The following is a 25,896-nucleotide window of genomic DNA, read 5'->3' as shown; positions in this document are numbered from 1 at the left end:
AGATTATTTACATTTGCATTTTAGTTCTACCACTTAACAGCTGTATAGTACTGAGCAAATTATTTAATCTCTTTTTGCCTCAGCTTCCTCATATATGTAAAGTAGAAATATGAGTACCTACTTCCTTGGTACTCACAGAGGTTTAAAGAGGTTTAAATGAGATAATACATATGAAACACTTAGAATAGTAACTAGTATACTCCAACAATCATGATTCTTGGTATTTACTCAAATGAGCTGAAAACTAATGTCCACATGAAAACCTAAATATAGATGTTTACAGCAACTTTATTTCTAATTGCTGAAACTTGGAAGCAACCAAGATGTTCTTCATTAAGTGAATGGATAAATAAACAACTGTGGTACATCCAGACAGTTAATATTATTCAGTGATAAGAAGAAATATCAAACCATGAAGACATGGAGAAACTTAAGTACATATTACAAAGTGAAAAAACCCAATCTGAAAAGACTACATATATATGATTTCAACTATATGATATTCCAGAAAAGGCAAAACTATGGAGGAAGTAGAAAGATCAGTAGTTGCCAGGGATTAGGAAGGAGGGTGGGATGAACAGGTGGAGCACAGACGATTTTTAGGGCAGTGCAAATATTCTCTATGATACTATAATGGTAGACACACGTCATTACACATTTGTCAAAGCAGTAGAATGTACAATAGCAAGAGTGAACCCTAATGTAAGCTATGGACTTCAAATGATAATGATGTATCAATGTAGGTTCACTGATTGTAACAAATGTACCACTCTGGTGTGGGATGCTGACAGTAGGGGATGTTATGCATGTATGAGGGCAGGGGGTATATGGGAACGCTGTGCTTTCTGCTCAATTTTGTTGTAAACCTAAAAATGCTCTAAAAATTAAAAGCAAACAAAAAATACACTCGGGAAGATTACTTGAACCTGGGAGGTGGAAGCTGCAGTGAGCCATGATCAATGCCATGCATTCCATCCACCCTGGGCAACTGAACAAGAACCTGTCTCAAAACAAACAAAAACTACAACAACAACAAACAACAACAACAAACAAACAAAAAACCCCTCCAGTCTAGAAACATGCATACCTGTACCCAACTCAAGAAGCTCTTGTCACTCATTAGGTCTTAACCTTGGGAAAGTTACTTAATTTCTCTACTTCCTCTTCATGTATAAAAATGGAAATAGTAACAACCTTAAGTTCACTGGATTGTTATAGTAAGACAGAGGATTCAGATAAAGTGTTCAATGCCTTGCTAACTTCAGTTTGTTGTGGGTTTTTTGTTTTTTTTTTTTCAGCCTTCCGAATAGCTAGGACTACAGGCATGTGCTACCCTGCCTGGCTAATTTTATTTTTTATAGAGACAAGGTCTCACTATATTGCCTAGGCTGGTTTTGAACTCCTACCCTCAAGCTATCCTCCCACCTCAGCCTCCCAAAGTACTGGGATTACAGGCAAGAGCCACCGTGCCTGGCAATTTCAATTTTTTTTTAAAAAAATCATCAATCTATTACTTGAATTTGGCAATTTTGTATTTTAAAGGCAAATAAAGGCTCAAAATATTTCAAAATACTCTGATTAAAACCCAACAAAAATAAAATCTTCCAAATCTAGGGGAAAAAATAAAATTTCAGGATAACTCTGTTTAATTCTATTTTTCAGCCTATATATGTATGTGGAGATTGCTTGCCATCCAACATATGTTAGGATGTCTACTGAAGCACAAGTGTAACAGCAATAGTTTCCAAACTTTCTTCTTCATTCATTAATCTATTCAACAGATAACTTATTAAGCAACTACCTATTGGGCTTGGCATTCCACTGAGGATAAAAAGTGATTATTAAAATAGTGTGTCACCAAGAAGATTATAATCTTATGAGGAAATAATAAATGTAACAAAACAAATTACATTATATCCTACTAGTTAAAGACTGTATATTCTTTCCCGACATAAATGTCCTAGTTTGGATTAAAGCTGAAGTTATTCAGGATTTGGTGCTGAGCCTCCTTTTCTTCTCACTCTGCACTCATCACAATGAGGTCACGTACACAAGCAGTAAACAAGAAGGATTCTGACTTTATGACCATCGACTTGAACTTTTATGTGTAAGAAAAATAAACTTTCCAGCTCATTTAAGCCAGTGGTTTTTTTCAGGGAGTCTTCTCTGTCCTTGCAGCTGGACCTAATCCTAACTGATACATTGATCCAACTAAAAAGGAGAAATGCAATAAAGAAAGGAATAGGAGTAAGAGGCAAAGGTGGAAATTCACTAAAAATGCTCTAAAAGTATCTACTATATATATTAGGAGCTGGTTTTAATTAAGTGAATAATACTCTGTCTTTGTATAAATAAAGAGAAAATGCATCCTAGTGAGGGAACCAAAGGCATTACTCTTTCTCCAACACCTCAAACATGGTATGCCAAAACCAAACTCATTATCTTCCCCCCACAAAAAAAATTCCCTCCAAATTCTGTATTTTTCTCATCATCCATGGTCAGAATCTGTGAGTCATATCTGATTTCTTGCTGCATTTACTCTCATTTACAATCACTCATCATGTTCTAGCAGGAAAATACACATTTTTTCAAGATTATTCTCTTTAAAGTGCGATTTCTAGTGGTATCCTTTTTTTAAAAATTGAGAACTCAAATATTTAATTTTTATTTATGTATATTTTCTCCCCTCAACGAGACTAGCTTTTTCTGAAGAGTAGTCACCATGTATTAATCCACAGTACCTAGTCAAGTTTCAATAGATACTGAACAACAACAACAAAATACTGAAGAATTATGATGGTATTATGAGGTGGGGAAAAATAAATGAAAAAAAGAAAAAAAACAACAACTTCAGAACAATCCATGAATAAGCCAGGGCTGAAAAATCTCCTTTGTTACATGCTCCTAGAAAGACATAATTTTCACACTTGTTTTACAATATAGTAACTTTAAGTAACTCCAATTACTGTAGTGCTTTTTGAACCAGATGTGGTACAGAGAAGACAGCTGTGAACCACAGTCCATAAGAAACAGAAGTTTTGGGGATATATTAAGTGCATGGGTTTATAAATAGGGTATACAAAATGAACATTATTACTATTTTCTATAAGAAACTGTGAAGCAACACACATATTAAAGGCACTACTGAAAAAATTATTAAATCAACCCTGGTTCTAATGAGATCAAATGATTTAAATGACAAATAAATCTTCATGATAGATAAATATAAGATAGCTTTTTAAATAGGTTTTTTTCTTAATACAAATATACAGTATCTATGACATATTTATGCAACATTCCCTCCTCTCACATTTTTAACTGAGATCTGCTCCTGGGTCACCTTTTCCAGCTATAATTTGATGTTTGAGATAGAAATAAAAATAACTTTTTATTTTTTAGAGTCTTACTGTCACCCACACTGAAATGCAGTGGCACGATCATAGCTCACTGCAGCCTCAAACTCCTGGACTCAAGCAACCCTCTAATCTCAATCTCCCAAGTAGCTAGAACTATAGGCATGCACCACTGCACCCGGCTAATTTTTTTTAGTTTTTGTGGAGACAAAGTCTCACTATATTGCCCAGGCTGGTCTTGAACTCCTGGCCTCAAGCAATCTTCCTGCCTCAGCCTCCCAAAGTGCTGAGATTACAGGCATGAGCCATCACGCCCAAACAAAAATAAAATTAAAGTAAGATGTAAACTGGGAAAGGAAATCTGCCATTACTAATTAGCACTGATTGAAATGTTAATTTTACTAGAATAGACATTTATGTAATAGAAGATGTGCATCTGGATCTCTATAAATGGTAATCAATTTTTAAAATCTATCAATTTCAAACATCATCTGTGAAATAAGACATTATTCTGTAGAGTTAAGTCATTCATTACAATCACTAGAGGCTCTAGACTAGAGTCAGGATGAAATAGGATCCAATACCCACTTGTGTTTAATTTTAGACTTTTCATGCCTCAGCTCACAAACAAAAAAAAGCATCCTTGTCCTTCATAAATTTCCATAGGCCTTTTGTAAACTCCACAGCTGCAGAGGTTAAATGGTCCAAATGACACATCATAAATGCAGGACAACTGAGTCTAGAATTAGCATCTTCAAAAGAATAATGTGGGGCATGACAGTATAATAAAAGTTAGTATTTTACTTGAATAAGAACCTCTTTCCATAAATATGTGGAAAGCATACCTTATTTTCTTTATATTTACTGAGATCTGCTATGCAGTATTCCTTAAATAATTTATCGTAGTATTTCTTAGCAAGTCTCTTCTCCCTAGACCCATGAAAATATAAATATTATACATTTAGAAGCTCAACCATGGTTTGCTACTTTCAAGTGATGTCAAAGAATACATACTACATAAATATTAATGTTTTAAGAGAACTATTACTTACATGTGCATGGAATATCTGGATATTAACTATTAAAAGTGGTTCACTCAGGGAGGGAAATTGGAGAACTGACAGTCACAAATAAGAAGGAGAATCACTCTTCACTGTTTACCCTTTGTAATGTTTGGATTTAAAAAAATATTTTCAGGTATGACTTTTTTCCAAAACAGCAGCATATAACATATTACAAGATAACACACAATACTGTAAAAAAGAATGTTATTTTTTTGAAGACTAAGTCAAACAATAAGAAGTCAGTTAAAACTGCCAAAAATTACCAAAAGAACCAAATAATCCTAGGCATGATTTTATGTCCTTGATTCAGAACTGTTCTATGAAGGGGCTGAACACCTTGACTAAAAAACCACTCAGAAAACAGGAGAAACAGGACTAAAGCATTTGATGCATTATGCCTCTGATGGCTAATTACCAAGTCATGTCCATTTCGTCCTCCTCATTCCATAGGAATCTATGATTTTCTCGTATAACATCCAAGTCTGTCTTGTCATTTTCCCTGGAAAACAGAACTTTTCAATTTAATACAAAAACAAAAGTAGTCAAATTTAGGTTAAATAGCTCTGTGAGTTTTGGAAAATTTTATAAAAATATAATACATGAAGATAGTTTTTTGGTGAGTATATATTTGTTCATATATTTATAAAAATATTTCAATATTTTCAAAAGGCACTTATAAAAAATACTACTACAGAAGGAAGTTAAATGGATAAGGAATTTGTCTGTAGCATTGGTTTCAATTATACAAATGGTGCTAAGTTACCAAAGCTAGAATGAGAAACCTGACTAAACACTAAATGAATAAAGTGAATGAAAATAAGTTTCAGAATCTAACCAACCACTCTGCTAAGATTTAATTTTAAAAAATACGAAAAGTTTTCCCTATCTCATTTTACTACAGTTTCTTAGGTAGAAGACTGAGTAAAGGAGGAAGAAAGCCAAAGGGATTGACCTTTCAAAATAAAATGCTAACAGTCTGGGGGTTAAAAAAAAAAAAAAAAAAAAAAGGAAAAAAAAGTGATTGTTGGGAGATACAGGATAAATTGATAGGGGAGATAAATCGGGGGTAAATGAGGTGGTACTAAAGTTTCTCAGAGCCCTACCAACTCAGAAAATTGTTAGAGGGAAAAAAAAAAACCTCACATAAAACTAAGAAGTTCTAAGACCCACACACACTACAGCAGCACAATTCCCAATTGCAAAGCTATGGAACCGACCAAAGTGCCCATCAACCAATGAGTGGACAAAGAAAATGTGGTGTGTGTACATATATATATATATATATATCATGGAATACTACTCAGCCATAGAAAGGAATGAAATGATGTCTTTTACAGCAACTTGGATGGAGCTGGAGGCCATTATTCTAAGTGAAGTAACTCAGGAATGGAAAATCAAGTATCATATGTTCTCATTTATATGTGGGAGCTAAGCTATGAGGATGCAAAGGCAAAAGACTGATATAATGGACTTTAGGGACTCAATGCGGGGGAAGGCCAGGAGGGAGGTGAGGGATAAAAGACTACATTTTAGGTATAGCATATAGTGCTTGGGTGATGGGTGCACTAAAATCTCAGAAATCACTACTAAAGAACTTATGCAGGCAACCGAAAACCACCTGTACCTCAAAAACTATTGAAATAAAAATAAAAATTTAAAAAAACAAAAACAAAACAAAACAAAAAAACAAGTTCTGATAGAAGAGCCTTAAACATGGGAAGGACTTTGATGTGCAGGAAATGCTAGAGTGAGATTTCTTGTTTACCTATCTTTTAAAAAGCAATCCCAAACATCAAGGTATAAAAATGTCCTTATTTCAAAGATCCTTGCCAAGAAGACACATGAGTATTCTTCACATATCCTTTTATCACCAGGGTTGTGCCCAGCTCAGCAGGTAAAGAGTCTACCTGAGGCCTGTCCAAAAAAATGAGATTCATGAAGAGCTACTCAGGAGCTGTGGATGGTATCTCTACCTTATAATATGAAAAAGAAACTGGGGCCAGGTGCAGTGGCTCACGCCTGTAATCCCAGCACTTTGGAAGGCCAAGGCGGGTGGATCACAAGGTCACGAGTTCAAGACCAGCCTGGCCAAGATGGTGAAACCCCGTCTCTACTAAAAATACAAAAATTAGCCAGGCATGGTGGCAGGAGCCTGTAATCCCAGCTACTCGGGAGCCTGAGTAGCTTGAACTACTCGGGAATCGCTTGAACCACGGCGGCACAGGTTGCAGTGAGCCTAGATCAAGCCACTGTTCTCCAGCCTGGGCGACAGAGTGAGACTCCATCTTAAAAAAAAAAAAGGCAAACTGGAATAGAAAGCAGGGAAGAATGACAGAATCATAAGGCACAGTAGCTGTGGGTCTTTAAAGTTTTCCATAACCCACATTCCCTTCTTTGTAAACTTCCTGATACTTACCCCAAACGCTTGAAGTCTTCTTTTTTGCCACCATAGTATAAAATATAATCATTTACGAACTTTGTATGTCTTTGATACTGAAATGCAAAAAATTAAGGATTTTATTCTCTTAGGAGCTGTTTGGTGTCATAATATATTGCTGATTGGGGGTAAAAAAAAGCATAATATGAGTCTATTTAGCTTTTTAAAAATATTCACATACTATACATGCTTATACATTCAGAAAATCTAGAAGGGTATATATTAAATTGTTGAAAGTGAAGATTGTAAAGTACAGGCTTTCTTTTGAATATTTTTCAAGCATATACTACTCTTGTGATAAAAATATATCTCCATCTGGGGAGAAAGAGAGCTTCTTATTCTATTGCTGAACTGCATATAGCCTCCTACCACCACTCATTCTAATAATCACAATATGAAAAATTTAAAAATTATAGTTTCTAAAAGTAGAGTAGAATTTATCTTTCATTATCATAAAATATAATTTATCTATTTTAGTAACGATAAAGCCTCTAAATAGAAAATGCAACTTTTCTAATATTAAATCCCAACATTAAACTTTCAAAAAAAGCAAATATAAAAAATCAATTTTTATAGTCTTTTAAATTCAAAGAATAAAATGCCATGTTTACTTTCAAAGCAGTGTAACAAAATATATGAGCATTTTATTTTTTGTTTTAAAAAGCTCAACAGCACTCTCTCTAGAGCCGAACATGCACATAATAGCTAACCTCGCCTTCTACAATACTCTCTGTGACTATTACATTAAACATATATAGTGATTTAACTGATCATAATGTGTACTAATAGACAATTTAATCAGAATATGGTATTTCCATATTGTAACAAACCAGTTAATATTTCAGGAAAAAAAAAAAGAGAGAGACAGAAAAACCAAACATCTGGAGATCTGGATTTTAGCTCTTGATCTACCACTAACTGGTCACATGACCATGGCAAGTCATGTAATCTATTAGAGCTGGGGTCAGCAAACATTTTCCGCAAAGGGCCAGATGGCAAATATTTCAGGCTTTGCAAGCCATATGGTCTCTGTTGCAAATGCTCAGTTCTGCCATTTTAGCATGAAAGCAGCCAAAGACAACACATAAATGAAGCATGGCTGTATTCCAATATAATTTTATGTACAAGAACAGGTGGTGGGTGGAACTTTTGCTTCCGGGAAGATGGAGTAGGCAAAGATGTACTTCTCCCTATTCCTCATACTAACAACAACTAAAATCCTTGTACATTATATATCAAACATAAAAAGACTCTAAAAGGTGGAGGAAAGAAGGCACCCCGCTAGGGACCTCCTGAAGACCTATGGTATGACATGATAGCGAGTTCCCTAGGTTTTCTTTTTTTCTCATATATTCTAGAATTGGAGGTAAAGAAGGTGACAACCTGGAAACACCAACAGGCACGGACTAAAAAAGCGTCAACAAAAGCCTGTTCTCTCTAACCAAATGACCAAGAGTCAGCCTAGCAAGACAACTTTGAGACAATAACTACTCTACTCTTGTCAAACAATCCAGAGAAAACTATGGCTCCCAGTCAGAATCGCAATTATTAAAAAGTCAGGAAACAACAAATGCTAGCAAGGCTGTGGAGAAATACAAACGCTTTTACACTGTTGGTGGGAATGTAAAACAGTTCAACCATTATGGAAGACAATGTGGCAATTCCTCAAGGATCTAGAATCAGAAATAACATCTGATCCAGCAATCCCATTACCGGGTATATACCAAAATGAATATAAATCATTCTATTATAAAGATACATGCACATGTATGTTTATTGCAGCACTATTCACAATAGCAAAGACATGGAACCAATCCAAATGTCCATCAATGATAGACCAGATAAAGAAACTGTGGTACATATACACCATGGAATACTATGCAACCACAAAAAGGAATGAGATCATGTCCTTTGCAGGGACATGGATGAAGCTGGAAGCCACCATCCTCAGCAAACTAACACAGGAACAGAAAACCAAACACCACATGTTGTCACCCATAAATGGGAGCTGAACAATGAGAACACATGGACACAGGGAGGGGAATAACACACACTGGAGCCAGTGGGCGGGGAAGGGTGAGGGTGACGGGTTGATAGGTGCAGCAAACCACCATGGCACATGTATACCCTATGTAACAATCCTGCACATTCTGCACATGTATCCCAGAATTTAAAGTAATAAAACAAAATAAAGAAAAAAATAAAATAAATCCTCACACACAAAACAAAAAACAAACAAACAAACAAACAAAAACTGTGGCTCCAACTCCACCTATGCCAGAAAAAAGAGTGCCCATACTTTCACTCTCACCAGGCTATAACTAGGTGCCCCCAATGCAGTAGGTATCAGAGAAGGCAGAGCAAATGTTTAAATGCTAAAGGAACAAATGGCAGATGAGATCCACGGAAAAGCTAGCTATTGGGTTAGGAGATAAGAAGAATAAATCAATTAGTGACACAATGGTACTTCTATAACTTAAAAGAAAAATATTGGAACAGCACAGTGAAACAGATGATTACAGGTAGGGGGCGTTATCAAATTGACACTGTCTCCTTCTCCCAATTCTGATCACAGCAATAAATACCCAAAAATACTTCAGTTCTTGCTTGGTATCTCTTAAATTCTCCAATATTCTCAACAGCAGTATGGATGGCCAGTGTAGCAGTTAGTGTCATCAGTCAGTCTTATTAAAAAACTGAGTTGACAAATGGCTATAACCAGGAAGCAGGGTTTATCTTAAAGATAGCTTTAAGTCATGCCTAAAAATTAAAGCCATCGCAGGCCTGAGGACAGTCCACAGGCAGGCCTCATTTTATTTTTATTTTTTCCTTAGATCCAGGGACGGGCTGGATAGACCTAATTTTAAATACAAGTTTTATAGAGACCTTAAATAGCAAAGAACCAGGTAGGAAGAGAATAAATTAAAATGAGACTAAAGATAAGTATAGGAAAAGGAACTGTTGAAAGCTTGAAAAAACAATTTGGAAAATACATTTGCAGATTCATGTACTTTATAAACCTATTTATAGAGTACTAGTAATATGTTTTATTATTTTTGTCTCTAAATCTTTCCTATATATTAGTAAAAGAGAATTGTACCCAAAAGTATAAATGGCAAAATCCTACATCACTACTTATCTTTAAAAATAAAAAAGCCTATTTGATTTCACAAGATTTTATAAAACAAAAAAGACTTTAAAATATTCTACTAGTTATAAAAATCTGGAAATAAAAAAAGGATACAGCATCCATAGCTATGAGATGAAACCTTCTATTTCTTGCTTCTTCCCTGTTAAAACAAATTTTTTTCAGAAAATTCAAAATGTTTATATTCAAATTAACATAATCAAATCCCCTAGTCCGTAGTTGATGAAGCAACTTAAACCAAGAAATAGAAGTGCCACTGAGATACCATACCTATCCAGCAATTCTGCTGCAACTTGTTTATGGGCCACCTTTCCATGTTTTTCTTTCTGAAATGGTTTTTGGAGCAGTAAGTCGTCTTCAACTGTCCTGGTATATTAAGAAGAAAATAAGAGTTCATTTTTTTCAAAGGTTACTTTCTAATTCTTTATATTTTCATAATTGGAATATACTTTAAAGAATGTAAGTCTTAACTTTAAGAAGACTCACTGATCTTTAATGAGATATTTTACATTTCCTTAAATAGCTTAATTAATACCTTAACATTACTTAATACCTATAACACGGGGAAGATGAAACTAACAAAAGCATGGACTCTAGTGTCATATCACCTAGGTTCCTGATTCAAATCCTAATTCTGTCAATTACTACCTTAATCTTAATAAGATTCAATTAGTTATCTCTGTTTCTTCATTTCTCTATCTGTAACACAGTGATAAGGAAGTTTTTGGTAATTAATAATACACAAAAAGCAAGGCTGATTATAGAGAACACAAACCACAGATCCAGCTCGTCCAACCCATGGGCCTCATGTGGCCCAGGATGGCTTTGAATGTGGCCCAACACAAATTTGTAAACTTTCTTAAAACATTAGACACTTTTTCACATTTTTTTTAACCTCATCGGCTATCATTAGTGTATTTTATGCAGGCCCAGCAGGGCTTCAGGCCAACAGTGTGAACCAACAGATTCACAATTGTGTGTGCTCCACTGTAGCACGTGGCCCAAGACAATTCTTCTTCCAGTGTGGCCCAGGAAAGCCAAAAGATTGGACACCCTGCCATAGACTGTCAGCCCTAGTTCTAGCGATGAATATAATCCTGGAGCAGAGTATCCAACTAGATTTGCTCAAATTCTATTCTTACAAAGTAGTATTTTTGAGTGAAAAATCTAGAAAATGTAAAGAATCAAAAATGTAATTTATTACAATTAGTACTATCCTTTATTGCAGAGACTGAGTATCCTACAAAAATGTTCAGACCCTGTTAGTATGCCTAATATATTGCTCTCAGTGTGAAATAATAAGTCAATTTCTGTACGTTTGCTTAGCAAAAATCAGTCAACAGCCTGGTGTGTAAGTTTGGTTAGTATACATCAGTCAACCACTCCTGAGTCAAAGTATAAAACTGAGTTTCTATGCACTGAAAGCTAAGAACAATGCTCCTACGCACAGCAGCTCCACCAAGACGTATCCTGCTTATAATGCACAGGCTTTATGTGCTAAGAGTTTTTGTCTCTTGCAATTCAATAAAACCTTCCTTGAGTTTCCTCCCGTGACCTCTTAGTCTGCTCATTCATGTATCCATAAGAACTGTGCTGCATTATACTTTCATCCTCCATATTAACTTCACTTTGAAGGCAAGTAATGGCAAGAGACGACCATTCAAGCCCCTTCTGAGCTACAACATTTGCAAATAAACAGTCCTTGACAGTTGAATGAAAAATATATGTAATGAAAAGGTTTCAATGATTTCTGAAAAGATTCCAGAAATCTGAAACTCTTCTTTCCCTTTCAATAAACCCCTTTGCAGAATTAATGTTTTATTTTTCCCACAATTGTTCTCCAATTTTTAATCAATGTGTTAGCTTAATGAACAAAAATTCATTCACTAGCGCAATTGTCTTCACATGTAAACACAATTAAAAATTTCACTCTTATTTATTTATACTTCATAATAATCTAGAAAGGATGTGAAAAACAGATCAATAAAAAAAATTACTTACCTTTTTTTCCTTTTGCTGGATTCTCCACAGTGTTCATCATCACTAAAATCAGAATCGTAGCCTCCATGACCATGCATCTGTAAAGGAGTACAAAGTCAGCTATTTAGAATCTATGTTGCCAATTGTCCAGGAAACAGAATAATTCAAAATAAGTTATCTTAAACAGCCACAATAGTTTTAAAGGATCACTGTGGGCAGATTCCTGTTCACAGGCCATCTAGTCATCTAAAACTTTCATTCGCTTTTAAATAAGAGACATACCTTTCAGGAAATGCATCAACATTTTTCACCCTTAATTATCATGAGGTGAACAAAGAAGGCTACTCTTTGATCTTTTCACTGAAAACCAGGCCTAGAAGCTGCAGTGACTGCTTACAAGGTTTAGCAATGCTTCACTTTTGATTCAGAGTAGTAATAATCACTGCGTGTTTATCACCAACTTTGTTCCAGACATTGTGTTACAAACACTTCTTATTCTGCAAGTTAGAAAGTTATCTTCATTTAGGAATGAAGTAATCAAAGTTAAGTAAATCTATTTACAAATCCAGTAAGTGGCTAATCTGCTCTACTTGATTCTTGTGCCCACAATTTCAATTACTCCAAATTTCCTCTCTGGAATATGATTTACTATATTCAAGGAGAATTACAGTATTTGTGAATAGTACATCATCAATTGATGAAAACTTTCCTGTAATCTTTTTCAACATATGTAGAGATTTCCATTTTCTTTTGAGTTTCTTTAAGGTAAACCACCTTGCCCTTTGGATTAGTCAGCTTTCTCTTGTTTCATTTTATTTATCTAGTTATTTTTAGAGTCTTGCTCTATTGCCCAGGCTGAAGAGCTGTGGCGCCATGATGGCTCACAACATCCTCAACCTCCTGGGCTCAATCAATCCTCCCACCTCAGCCTCTCCAAGTAGCTGAGACTACAGGAGTGCACCATCACACCTGGCAAACTTAAAAAATTTTTTTTTGTAGATAAGGGGTTTCGCCATGTTGCCCAAGCTGGTCTCAAACTCCTGGTCTTGAGCAATCCGTCCACCTCAGCATCCCAAAATGCTGGGACTTCATTTTAGAACTGAAATTCTCAGAAATGCTGTTAGACCTCAGTTGCCACTCAATTGTATTGGAAGAAGCTCCTAGTTCCAGCTTTACGCTGAATTTGGAACACACACTAAGATGGATGGATGGACTATTTGATGTCATAAATAACTAATTTACATGGCTGGAAGGAACAGTCCAGGTTAAATATCAAATTATTAAAACTAATATGACGACAGCAAGTGCAGCTGGAAAAAGAGGAAAGAACTCCCTAAACTTCATTGCACTGGATCTAGGATAAACGACGTTTCTAGTCCTGGCTACCTCGAATGAGTCATTTCATCTCCCTGGACTTCATCTATTAAATAAGGAGCTACATGAAATAATCTTTAAGTTGTTTAAATCTTTAAATAACCTTTAAAGTCTGTAATCCCATTTTCAAACTTTGGTGTGTGGGTATATACCTCTCTTCTCTGTCCCACTAAAATCCTAGACAGGAAGATGCTAGTTAAGGTTGGAGATGAAGGTTTGAAAGCCACAGTTCCAACTCTACCCTCCCTTACATCTGTTATTGCCTTACACACGTGGATTTTACACCCTTTTTTAGGTCAACTCCAGCTGTCTTATCACATCTGTTCAAGCTATATTGTCCTCTCACTCTTTGTCCTATGTCCTCACGTTCTTTACATCTTGATGGGGGACAGCTGTAGTGTGGAGTTTAGAGATATATTCTAGGTTCAGCCTACTAGAATTCACTGCTGGGCTCTGCACTTTTCATTTGTCTTCCTTTGGGCCTGTTCCTTAACCTCTCCAAGCCTCAGTGTCCTCATTTATAAAAAGAGGCTAGTAAGATGGCTGACCTCATACGAATGGAGATTAAAAGAGTTGCCTCATCTAAAGGGTTTTAACGGTGTCTTGAATAGTGAAACCCAGAAAATGTTAACTATCATCATCATCATCATCTTGTCCCTCGCCCCAGGACACCACTTCCTACTCTTGCTCTCACTCTCCCATTTCTTTATTCGCTGGCCGCTCCATCCAACCCATACCTATCTTAACTCACTGGTTGAACTAAAAAGCTCTCACTTCAGGCTACGGATCAACTGACAAGAGCGGGGAGAAACTCAAAAACGGAGATGCCAGGTGTCTCCAGAATCTGTCATCCAAAAAAGAAAACAAAACAAAACAAAACCGACGATCAACTAGTACTATACGAAAAACATGTTTTGAGGTCCTTCTCCCTGACGCCAAATATACCCACAGCCCTCCTCACACACCCTTTCCCTTCCTCCCTGTGTGCCAAGTTCGCCCCCGGAGGCGTCGTTTCCTTCTTTCCCGGCAGCTGCAGCGACGACCCACGGCCTGAGAGAGCCGCTGCAGGACAGGTCCCGTGCGCCCGGCCGCGCAGCCTCGCCACAACCACAGCCGCCGCCGCCGCCGCCGCCGCCGTCGCCCGCAACCCGCCTCTCCCTACGGGTCCCGACTGGGCACCACTTCCGGTCCGACACGGCTACGTGTTACATCTAAATGGCACCGTCACCCGAGTGCGCCGATCTTGTGCTACAGCCAGAACAGCTCCGGGAAACAAGGGCAGCGAGAGAAACGGCCCGGGAAGGGACGAAGAGGCTTCCAGCTTTCGCCAAGTCGCGGCTCCCAGTTTTTCTCTGGGCCTCCTTCCTTTCCCCTCTAGGGACTCCGGCATCTAGTACCGCTGGCACTGCTTGCTGCTTAGCCCACGCCTCTCATTTGAAAATATATTTTGTTTTACCTTGCCTATCACCTGCCTTCCTCTCTCTAGTAACCTTAGTAACGCCTCCTCAGAGGATCCTCGCAGAGCATCTCATCAGCGCTTCAGATCAGCCTCTCCCTCCTTCCCCCAGTAAAACAGTTCTCATAATTAGAACAAAAATATCTTTCCATCGTTTCGCCACCCACACAATAGATACCATTCGAAAAGCAGTGCTGATGGCAGAAGAGCTCATCTAATTTGTGAGGAAAGAAAGAATAGGGAGGAGAGATTTCTCAGGGTTGAGGATTCTCTGCCGACAAGCGACCTGGCACATGCGAAAAGGGATCCAAAATAGAATCTTAAAAAGAAGAAGAAAAAAGGCAGGAAAAGTTGGATTATTTTAAGCGCCACTAGGTTCTTCCTGTCCTTTGCCTTTTCTACATCACGACGCCCCACTCTTTCCAGTCTAGTTGCTTGGTTCATGTCTTGTCTCTCGCTGGCATTAGCAGCTATTCATTTTTGCTTCCTCCTCAGTACCCAAAACGGTGCCTTGGAAATCACAAGTGCTAATTAAATATTTGTTGAATTGAACTGGCACGCTTCTGGCTTTTACAGTGGGCTCTTTTTAGAGAAAACCTTGGCACTTAATGCACACTCATTTTACATCTTTTGCCCTAAACAGTAGATAATGATATCCTTATCAGTTCAAGTCTCTAACCCTGACAATAAATTATAGATACATTCTGCTTTACCCATTGCAGTGAATGTGATCTTAAAAGCTATAAGATAAATTAAATTATTGTAAATTAACTTATTCCAAAATGCAATCGGATTATACTTCAATAAAAACTTTTACTAAAAAAAGTGAAAGCAACAGGAAGCCTTACAATTTGATGTTATAGTATGTGGAATTATTTTGTCAAGCAGTTTCTTTTTTGGTAAATATATTAAACATATAATTATTTTATTGTTAATAAAACTAAACAGACCTGTACCTCATATCCAATTTCCTTTCTATCCATATTTGACATTTATTAGCATTTTTCTACCATCCCTAGCATCTTCTTGTTTGTTGCTTCATTTTAGTATTCCAACAACCCCGTGCTACTGTGTTATTAGCTTCGTTTTACACATGAGGAAGAGAGGCACAGAACCTAAAGCCACAAATCTGGTGAGGGTCGAGAACGGGGTAGTACTTGTCTCTGTCTCTCTATAAGACCCAGTTTCTCTCTCTCTCTTTCTCTTTTCTCTCTCTCTCTCTCCCCTACTTCATGGATTGTGTGGGAAGTAGCTTCTGGTTCCAACATTTCTAAGAATTTCAGATCTGTTGCTACCAGTCCATTCAGGCAAAGATTTCCATTTTTTACTTTGAGACAGCAGTTACTGAAAAAGAGTAAATAGAAAATATATATTAGGCATAGATTGCATGATCTGAACTAAAAATAATACAGGATAGAAAACCTACCTGCTTAGGAAATCTCAAGTTAACAATTATAGCTCAACGACAATAAAAAACACAAATATTTATTAAGTGCCTACTCCGGGCAGGACACTGCCCTAGACATCAGGGTTACAGGTATGTAACAGCAACTCCTTATCCTTGAAGGTTGACTAGTAAGAAAGACAATATATGGAATAACTACAACAATATATTCTGTCGCATACCAAGTGTCTAGTACATGCATGAACCTGTTGTTCCTAATTTATAAAATATGTTATTTCAATGGATATGAAAATTTAAATGTGCACTAATGCTATGTAACTCAAAGCAACAAAATACTATATTAGGTATGTGGTGAGGATGAGGGAAGTTGAGTGATGATGGTGGTGATAATACCAAGTAATAATTCTGATATAAACTATGACTGTGCATTCTTTTTTTTATTCAAGACTGAGTCTCACTCTGTCACCCAGGCTGGAGTGTAGTGGCGTGATCTCGGCTCACTCCAACCCCCGCCTCCTGGGTTCGAGCAATTCTCCTGTCTCAGCCTCCGGAGTAGCTGGGACTAGAGGCTCACACCACACCTGGCTAATTTTTGTATTTTTTTAATAGAGACGGGGTTTCACCATGTTGGTCAGGCTGGTCTCGAACTCCTGACCTCAGGTGATCCACCCACGTTGGTCTCCCAAAGTGCTGGAATTACAGGCGTGAGCCACCGCGCCCAACAAATGTGCATTCTTTCTTTTCTTTTCTTTTTTTTTGAGACAGCGTCTCACTTCGTCACCCAGGCTGAAGTATAGTGGTGCCATCTCAGCTCAACCTCCACCTCCCAGGTTCAAGCCATTCTCCTGCTTCAGCCTTCCCAGTAGCTGGGACTACAGGTGTGAGCCAGCATGCCTGGCTAATTTTTGTATTTTTAGTAGAGACAGGGTTTCACCATGTTAGCCAGGCTGGTCTCAAACTCCTGACCTCAAGTGATCCCGCCTCGGCCTCCTGAAGTGCTGGGATTACAGGCGTGAGCCACTGCGCCTGGCTGAATGTGCATTCTACTAATACTGTGTGTCTATGAGAAGATGGCATTTTCCAAAAATATACGATTATATACCATTATATACCACATATACCAATATATCCTATTAAACATGTTCTTTTTATAATATGATGCTGACACTTCTCTATTGTAAGCTAATACCTATGGCCACAGCTTTGAATCTGGGCATGTCAGTGACTATAGTAGAAGTAATGCTAAGAGACTTCTGAGGTTAAGTTGCAAAAGGTGACAGAGCTTCTGCCTGGGTTTGTCACTACTTCTTTAGCTGACATGGAGTGGAGCAGAGATGAGGTAACTTCACTGAGCCTCACCCAGATTGCAGATTAATAATCAGAATAAGTATAATTGTTTCAAGCCACTAAGGCTTTGAGGTTGTTTGTTATATACCAATAAATATCCAGAACCATCTGCTGTCTCACTTAACCTCCATAACATTTGATGTTATGGAGCCACACTGGGCTTTCTTTGTTTCTTCAACATGCATGCCTCTTCAGATTTACCATTTCCTCTACCCGGAATGGTCTTAAACCCTTTCTGTTTGCCTCCCTAACTCCTCTTTATCCTTCAAAACTCAACTTAGGTGAAGAAAAGGCCTTTCATGAGCACCTCTCCCACAGACTAGATAGGATTACTGATAATATGCACATTACTTTCCATTGCACTTAGCTATATACACAGTAATAATTTAGCCCTGTTTCCCTCACTGAGATGCAAGCTCCACAATGGCAGGAAGCATACCTCTCTTTTTCAGGGTGGAATCCCCAGTGCTCAGCACAGTGCAGACACATGATAGTTGCTCAGAATATTTATTGAACAAATGAGGTAGGTACTATTATTATCCCCATTTTACAATAAGAAAACAGATTTTTTAAAAGTTATATAACACTTCCAGAGTCATGAGTAAGCAAATGGGGGCACAAATATAACTGACTTCAAAGCTCACACCATACACCACACACACACACACACACCACACACACACACGAGATATGGTTTGTCTCTGTGTCCCCACCCAAATCTTATGTTGAATTGTAATCCGCAGTGTTGGAGGTGGGGCCTGATGGGAGGTGATTGGATCATGGGGATGGTTTCTAATGGTTTAGCACCATCTCGCTAGTGCTGTTTTGTGACAGAATTCTGAAGAAATCTGGTTGTTTAAAAGTGTGTAGCACCTCCCCCTTTGCTCTCTTTCTCCTACTCCTGCCATGTAAGACATGTCTGCTTCCTCTTCACCTTCCACCATGATTGTAAATGTCCTGAAGCCTCCCTAGCCGTGCTTCTTGTGCAGCCTGTAGAACTGTGAGTGAATTAAACCTCTTTTCTTTACAAATTACCCAGTCCCAGGTAGTTCTTTATAGCAATGTGAGTACTAATACTAAATATATACACATATATACACACACATATATGTATATATAGAGAGAGATAGGTAGAGAGAGAGTGTTATCTCTCTGTTGCCAAAGCTAGAGTGCAGTGGCACAATCGTGGCTCACTGCAGCCTCAACTCCCAGGCTCAAGCAATCTTCCCACATCAGCCTGCTGAGTAGCTGGACCATAGGCTGCTGCCACCACAACTGGCTATTTGAAAAAAATTTTTGTAGAGACAGGGTCTCACTGTGTTTCTCAGGCTGGTCTCCCACTACTGAGCTCAAGCTATGCTCCCACCTCGGCCTTCCAAAGTGCTTGGATTACAGGTGTAAGCCACAGTGCCTAGCCCCAAAGCTCACGCTATTGACCACCATACATATTGCCTTTCAGTAAGGCCCATCGTGGTTTGTGATACTTAAAAGAATTAGAAACTTTTTTTATGGAGGAAAGGTACCAGATAAATTGAGACAGAGGGATTAGTAAGAGGCAGGAAAGGATTTGTAGAGGAAGTGGGACTTAAGCTATGACTTAAATGTAGCTCTTAAGAGGAGAGGAGATGAGAGAAGGGGGCAGTCAAGGCAAGGGAGTTTCGCTAAAGGATTAGAGGTGGAAATATACACAGGTTCCTTAGAGGAATTGGAGTAGATCACTTGAGCTGGAGAAGAATTTTTGAAAAGGATTAGTGAAAGAAAGATCAGAAAGAGAGATTAGAGTCAGATTTGGGGCATTCTTAAATGCTAGGGTGCAGAGATTAGTTTAGAGCTAGGGAAGTAATGTAAAGAATACAGTGGTGGTTTGGACTTGTAGATATCTGAAATCAAATTTATGTATAAATCCTGGCTCTGCCATTTACAAGCTATGTGGCGTTGAGCATCACTTAATGTTCTTCAAGTTTTCATCGTCTTCTGTAAAATGGGAATAATGACAGTAACTACTTCACAGTATTCTTGTGAGAATCAATTAGATGTTGCATTTAAAGTGTTTAGGCTAGTGCCTGGCACATGGTAAGACTTAAGTGTTCACTAAATGTTCACTTAAATTGTTTTAAAGAGGAGGCAATATAGATAGAGTGCAGGAAGTGGTGGGAATAGAAACAGAAAATTTCATTTAAGAGCGAGTTGAAGAAATTAGTGGTAAAAAATATGAGTCATTGGGTATAGGGCACAAAGGATACAGAAGTGAAAGGTGCCTCCAAAACTGAAGACACTGATATACCATAGGTGCCCCTGATGAAAATGGAGGGGGTGACTAAAAAAATGACATTGTCTTGGGGAAATGATAAGTTGGCTTCAAGTGGGGATTTGGCACTACAAAAAAACACACAAACAATTAAAATACCTCTTCCAAGCAAAAGTGTGATTCTTGCAGACTTCGTTTTTAGCATACTCTACCTCTTCATTCTTCACTTGTTCATCTTTTTATAGGTCCTCACTCCTGTCCGTCACTTCTCCCCCACCAACCCCCAAAATGTTATTGTTCCTTTCCCCCTCAAAGGCTGCTCTGTGCAACAGTAAAGAACCTTACTTTAAGGTCAACTAGACTTGCATTCTGCTGTGTACTAGCTAGGAGAACTTGGGCAACTTGTTTGATTTTCACATCTATAAACAGGGATAATAATAGCTCCTATCTCATAGAGGGTTGATGAAATTTAAAATGAAATGATACAGGTGAAATGCTTAGCATAATGTGATGCCTAGTTCATAGTAAGTATGTAATAAATGCTACTTGAGAAAATAATTAGAAAAAGTTTAACAATTAACTGTTTCTCAAATACAGTCCAGAAACAGACCTATATGTATAATATAGTCTTATGATTAATGGTATAGGGTTAAGTATAGTCTTTTCAATAAATAGACCCGAGTCAACTGAATAATAATACAGTAAAAAAATTGATTTCTATCTCACACTGTATACAAAAGTCAATTTCATAGAAAATATAGGAAAATATCTTCAAGATATGATAACTTCCTTAGGGCAAGAAAAATTTTCTTAAATAGGACACATAGGGAGCTAACCATAAGGAAAACAAATAAAGAACTTCTGTTCACTTAAAATACTTTATTAAGAAAATGAAAAGTTAAGACACAAGGTGGGAGAAAATATCTACAATATGTATATCAACAAATTATCAGAATATATAAAAATCTTTAAAAATCATTACATAAAAGACAGCCCAAGAGGCGCAGTTGCTCATGCCTGTAATTCCAGCACTTTGGGAGGCCAAGGTGGGTGGATCATTTGAGGTCAGGAGTTTGAGACCACCCTGGCCAACATGGTGAAACCCTGTCTCTACTAAAAATACAAAAATTAGCCAGGCATTGTGGCACACACCTGTAATCCCAGCTACCCAGGAGGCTGAGGCCCGAGAAACACTTGAACATGGGAGGCAGAGGTTGCAGTGAGCCATGATTGCACCACTGCACTCCAGCCTGGGTGACAGAGTGAGACTCGGTCTCAAAGAAAACAAATTATTACATAAAAGACAGACACTTAATAGAAAAATTCTCAAAAGACTTGACCAGAAAATATACACACAAAAGATAGCCAAATGGCCAATGCACATAAAACAAAGCAGTCATCTTTACTAGTTATCAGATAAATATCAAGTAAGCACACCATTACCACTGCACACCCATCAGAATGGCTAAATGGAAAATACAGATCTGGTGTTGAAGAAGATGTGGCATGACTGTGACTCTTATATGCTGGTGATGGGAGTGTAAATTGGTACATCTACCTTGGAAAAGATGTTTGATAGTACCTTGTACCTACTAATGCTGACTGTGCCTATCCTAGGTTTCAACAATTCCACTTCTCAATGTATTTCCAACAGAAAAGTGTATATGTATTCACTGAAAGACCTGAACAAGAATGTTCTTAAGAGCTCTATTTGCATGTAAAAATCCAGAAACAACCCAAATGTCCATCGGCATTAGAATAATTAAGTAAATGGTGGTTTATCTGCACAGTGGAATACCATGCTGTGATGAAAACCCAACAAACTACAACTACATGAAACAGCATGGATGAATCTCATGAATATTGAGCTGAGCAAAAGAAGCATTACATATGCAAAAGAGTACATACAACAAGATCCCATTTATATAAAAGACAAAACCAAATAAAATGACAACTATGTGAGGTAATGTATATATTAATTAGCTAGATTTAGTCATTCCACATTGTATATGTACTTCAAAACAAGATGTTGTACAGGGTAAATACTTATAATTGTGCATATCAATTCAAACAAACAAACAAAGTAATCTATCTTGTTCCAAGTTAGGATAGTGGTTTCCCTGATGAGGGGAGGGGAAGGGACTACTAAGGGATACAAGGAAGAAGGGGTGGCTTCTGAGGACATGGCAAAGTTCTGTTTCTGGTCCTGGTGTTGGTTACATGAGTGGTTCATTCACAACCATAATTTGTGCACTTTTATGTATGAGTGTTATAGTCAATAAAAAGTTTACATTAAAAAACTTAATTGCTCCTAGAGGTTTTTAAAACTTTGGTAAATGGAAGTTTTGGTGATTTAAGCAACTTCAGGCATGAAAGAACAGATTAGGAAGTGGATAGGTGGAATTTTGTGGAGCCTTGGAAGTTATGCCACGTAAGTGCTTACATACTCAAAGACAAATTTCCTGTAGGCATTGAGACAGAGGCCCGCGGGAGCTCTGTAAATGCTGAGAAAGACTCTAGTCAGCATCCAAAGGACTGAAAGTGCCCGGGCCTTGAACACTTGGCAAGGTCAGCCTGCACTTTGTGTATATTTATAAGCTCAGATCTGGAAGAAGGTAGCTTCACACCTGCATAGTAAAGCTCGGTCCTTGAGTAGAGACACAGCCCAATAGCGATCTGCAAGCTGGCCAAAGGTCAAACCCTTGCTTGTGGAAATGCCTGGAGCAGGCTGCCAGAGAGGCTGCACTGCCCAAATCCTGTGCCTGGAATGGACATTGGGACGCAAAAGTGGAGAGACGGCAGTATACCAATTAGCCAAATGAATTGATTGTCATTTTCGGCCTGCTCCCAGGAGATAAGAACAGAGACAGGATGTCTGGTAAACCCCTCTCTGAGACAGTTGTGGATAAGGAGCCTTGTGATTAAGAGATAGGGAGACACTTACCGGGTCAGATGAAATGAGAGGCAGAAACCAGGAATGCGAAACATCACCAGGAAACTGATGCTCTTATTTTCTGTCATATAATATCTGCAGGTATGATGGTTTCATGCTTCACTTAGGAAAATGCAAAGTGGGGAGACCTACTGTAATAATCAAGGTTGAAGAGTGCTGTGTCTCTAGATCATTCCTCAAGGCCTCGCTGGGCCTGGGGCTCTAATCATGGGAAAGACATCATTCCCATCTTCAAGACTCACCTCTAGGTAGGACACAGACACAGAAACAAGTAATTACAATACAATGGGGTGGGCAGTAATAGGAATAGGCCCAGAAAGCTATGGGGGCACTAGGGAGGAGCTCCTAATCCTAAGAGAGAGCAGGGAAAGGCTTCAGAGACAGAGGACTTTATACTTGTGTTCACAATGCTGAAACCACGGTTTAACTCTGGGCTCCAAATTGTGCTGCCTTTGCGTCCAAAGGAGAGGGAGAAATAGGACTTCCTTTCAGGCCTCCCACACTCACCAGCGATGCCTCACAGCCCCTCTCTCTATATAAGGTATAAGCAAGCTCCAATTAGGAGTTGACCACATCACATGATTTCACAGTTTATGAACACCAAGTTGACCATGCAGAGAGTGTGCTGGGATGATCAAGTAAAATGTACAGTGAAGTAGGTCATGTGTTTAAGGATACATGTCATCATTGTTATGTGGTCAGGCAATTCGAAATAAACAGTAAGTAATTTTTCTAAATGATGCCTTGATTAACAAATTATGCGAAAGTAAAATCTCTTTGGCTAGTTGTCCTAGTACTGAAAGTGACAATTGGTGGTAGGAAATAGAAATACTTAAACACCCAGAGAAAATATAAATGACTGCATAGATTCAGGGAACAGTGGTGATTAGAAGATGGAATTTGTACTCCTCCTCACTTAGGCTGTATAAAAGTAACAGCACTCAGAGTAATACTTATATTCATAAATAGAACTTTTTTTTTTTTTTTTTTTTTTTTGGAGATGCTCTGTCACCCGGGCTGGAGTGCAGTGGCGCCATCTTGGCTCACTGCAAGCTCCGCCTCCCGGGTTCACGCCTTTCTCCTGCCTCAGCCTCTCCGAGTAGCTGGGACTACACTTTTTAAACAACAAATTTTATTGTCAGAACTTTTGTTAAACAGTGTAGGAGCATACAATAGAAACACAGGCCAGAACTGCTGGAGCAATCTACTTTTCAGGAGAAGTTAGAAATTTGGATTTTTAGATTCAAAATCCTGATTTTTTATATAGGCATCTAATTCAAGTTTAAAAATCAAAGCAGAACACCCTGTGGAAAAAACACTTCTGTGAGCTGAATGCAGTCCATAGGTTGCAAATTTCCAAGGCGATGATTCATTTCCCTCAGGACTGTGCCTTTAGTGATGGTGGTTTGGAAGCAGAGGTTATGATGCTGTCTCGGATGCATCTCTTGGGGGTTAGACAGGCTGCAGGTAAGCCAGGCATGGAGGCATGTGGATGCCTTCAAGGGAAAAGTCAAAAGTCTTAAGCTCCCAGGAAAAGAGCCTTGAGACCCAGACCACAGCAAGGGGCAGTTCTTAAGTTCCTGGGCAGGAATATCAATGCTGGTTGAGAAGATGAAGGTGTCACCCAGACTGGAGGGATGGAATTCACATCCCAGAACACGTAGACAATATTGAATTTCACTGAAGCCCTTTGCTCCTGGAAGACAGTGAAGGGTAAAGTAAACCCCTCCCATCCCCCCACACCAACTTTTTTTTGCATGTTCTAGAAAACAGCTTACTGCAAAAAATTGAGGTAAGAGGTGGGACACAACTCTGGGGGTGGTGCTTGGACACTGGACCATATTGAGGACTAGCTAAAACAGAGACAGAGTGGAAGCACCTCTCCATAAGACACGCCCACCTGTGTGCCATGTCAGTTTACCATTGCCATGGCAACACCCTGAAGTTACAGCCCCTTTCAGTTACAACTTGATGACCTGGAAACTACCACCCTTTTCCTAAAAATGTCTGCATAATCTGCCCCTTAATTTGCATGTAATTAAAAGTGGGTATAAATATGACTGCAGACTTGCCTTTGAGCTGCTACTCTGGGCACACTGCCATTGGTACCTCTGCTGCTGCTGTACACTGCCTGCCGCGTCGATAAAAGTTGCTGTCTAAAACCAGCAGCTTACCCTTGAATTCTTTCCTGGGTGAAGCCAAGAACCCTCCCCTGCTAAGCCCCAATTTCGGGACTCATCGGCTCTGCATCAGAACGACTCTTTCTCATATGACTTAGATAAGATGCACAGATGCCCTGTGTTTAACCTATGGCAAAATTAGATACAGACCGAACAAATTCTCATTCCTTACCGATAAATGATGAGCTGAACTGCTTGTCCCCACTGAGCAATTGAACAAAATGCTTGTTAACCAAACTTTGGTTCAATTTCTCTCCTTCCTCTAAGCCCCTGCACTTTGGCCCACCCCTGCTCCCAGCCTGAGCCAGCACACAGCCCATCCTGAGAACAGGCTGGCCTCAGAGTAAGACATTGTATGGCCTACTATCCCATCAGGCCACCCTTTCATTCCGTTTCCCCACACCCTGTTGTTTTTAGCCTTGGTTACTTTTCTCTGTTCGAGAGAGTCCCTTTCTTAAGGTCTCAGTATTTTCCCCATTGCAATAGTACACTTCCCCTACTGCAGTAGTCCCTTTCTCTCCTGTAGTAATCTTTTTAAATAAAAGATTGTCCTCACTAAGTGCAGATTTGCTTTTTACTTGGCAGTGTTCTTACGCATCCTATCCTATTTAGCAAAATTTCTGACAATAAGCATGCTGTTGGCCAGGCGTGGTGGCTCACACCTGTAATCCCAGCACTTTGGGAGGCTGAGGTGGGCGGATCACAAGGTCAGGAGTTTGAGACCAGCCTGACCAACATAGTGAACCCCCGTCTCTACTAAAAATACAAAAATTAGCCGGGCATGGTGGCACACGCCTGTAATCCCAGCTACTCAGGAGGCTGAGGCAGGAGAATCACTTGAACCTGGGAGGTGGAGGTTACAGTGAGTTGAGATCGCACCATTGCACTCCAGCCTGGGTGACAGAGGGAGACTCCGTCTCAAATAATAATAAGAAGAAGACGAAGAAGAGG

General features: G+C 38.7%; 1 protein-coding gene across 1 annotated transcript in view; it reads right to left on the bottom strand.

The window, feature by feature from the left end:
• LOC100597372 (protein FRA10AC1) overlaps positions 1 to 14,541 on the bottom strand; it is a 33,686-nt gene extending 19,145 nt beyond the window's left edge. The window contains exons 1-7 of the mRNA XM_003255236.4: positions 14,322 to 14,541; positions 12,004 to 12,080; positions 10,273 to 10,368; positions 10,099 to 10,144; positions 6,834 to 6,910; positions 4,833 to 4,916; positions 4,199 to 4,283 (exon numbers count right to left, since the gene is read on the bottom strand). Of these exons, the coding sequence (XP_003255284.1) occupies positions 4,199 to 4,283; positions 4,833 to 4,916; positions 6,834 to 6,910; positions 10,099 to 10,144; positions 10,273 to 10,368; positions 12,004 to 12,080 (465 nt within the window). The 5' untranslated portion in view covers positions 14,322 to 14,541. The remainder of the gene's footprint in view (positions 1 to 4,198; positions 4,284 to 4,832; positions 4,917 to 6,833; positions 6,911 to 10,098; positions 10,145 to 10,272; positions 10,369 to 12,003; positions 12,081 to 14,321) is intronic.
• Between the last annotated feature and the right edge of the window lie 11,355 nt (positions 14,542 to 25,896).

The sequence above is a fragment of the Nomascus leucogenys genome, chromosome 3 (assembly GCF_006542625.1).
Source record: "Nomascus leucogenys isolate Asia chromosome 3, Asia_NLE_v1, whole genome shotgun sequence".
Taxonomy (NCBI): Eukaryota; Metazoa; Chordata; class Mammalia; order Primates; family Hylobatidae; genus Nomascus; species Nomascus leucogenys.
The sequence above is the reverse complement of the archived record's forward strand: the minus strand, read 5'-3'. Positions and strand labels throughout refer to the sequence as shown.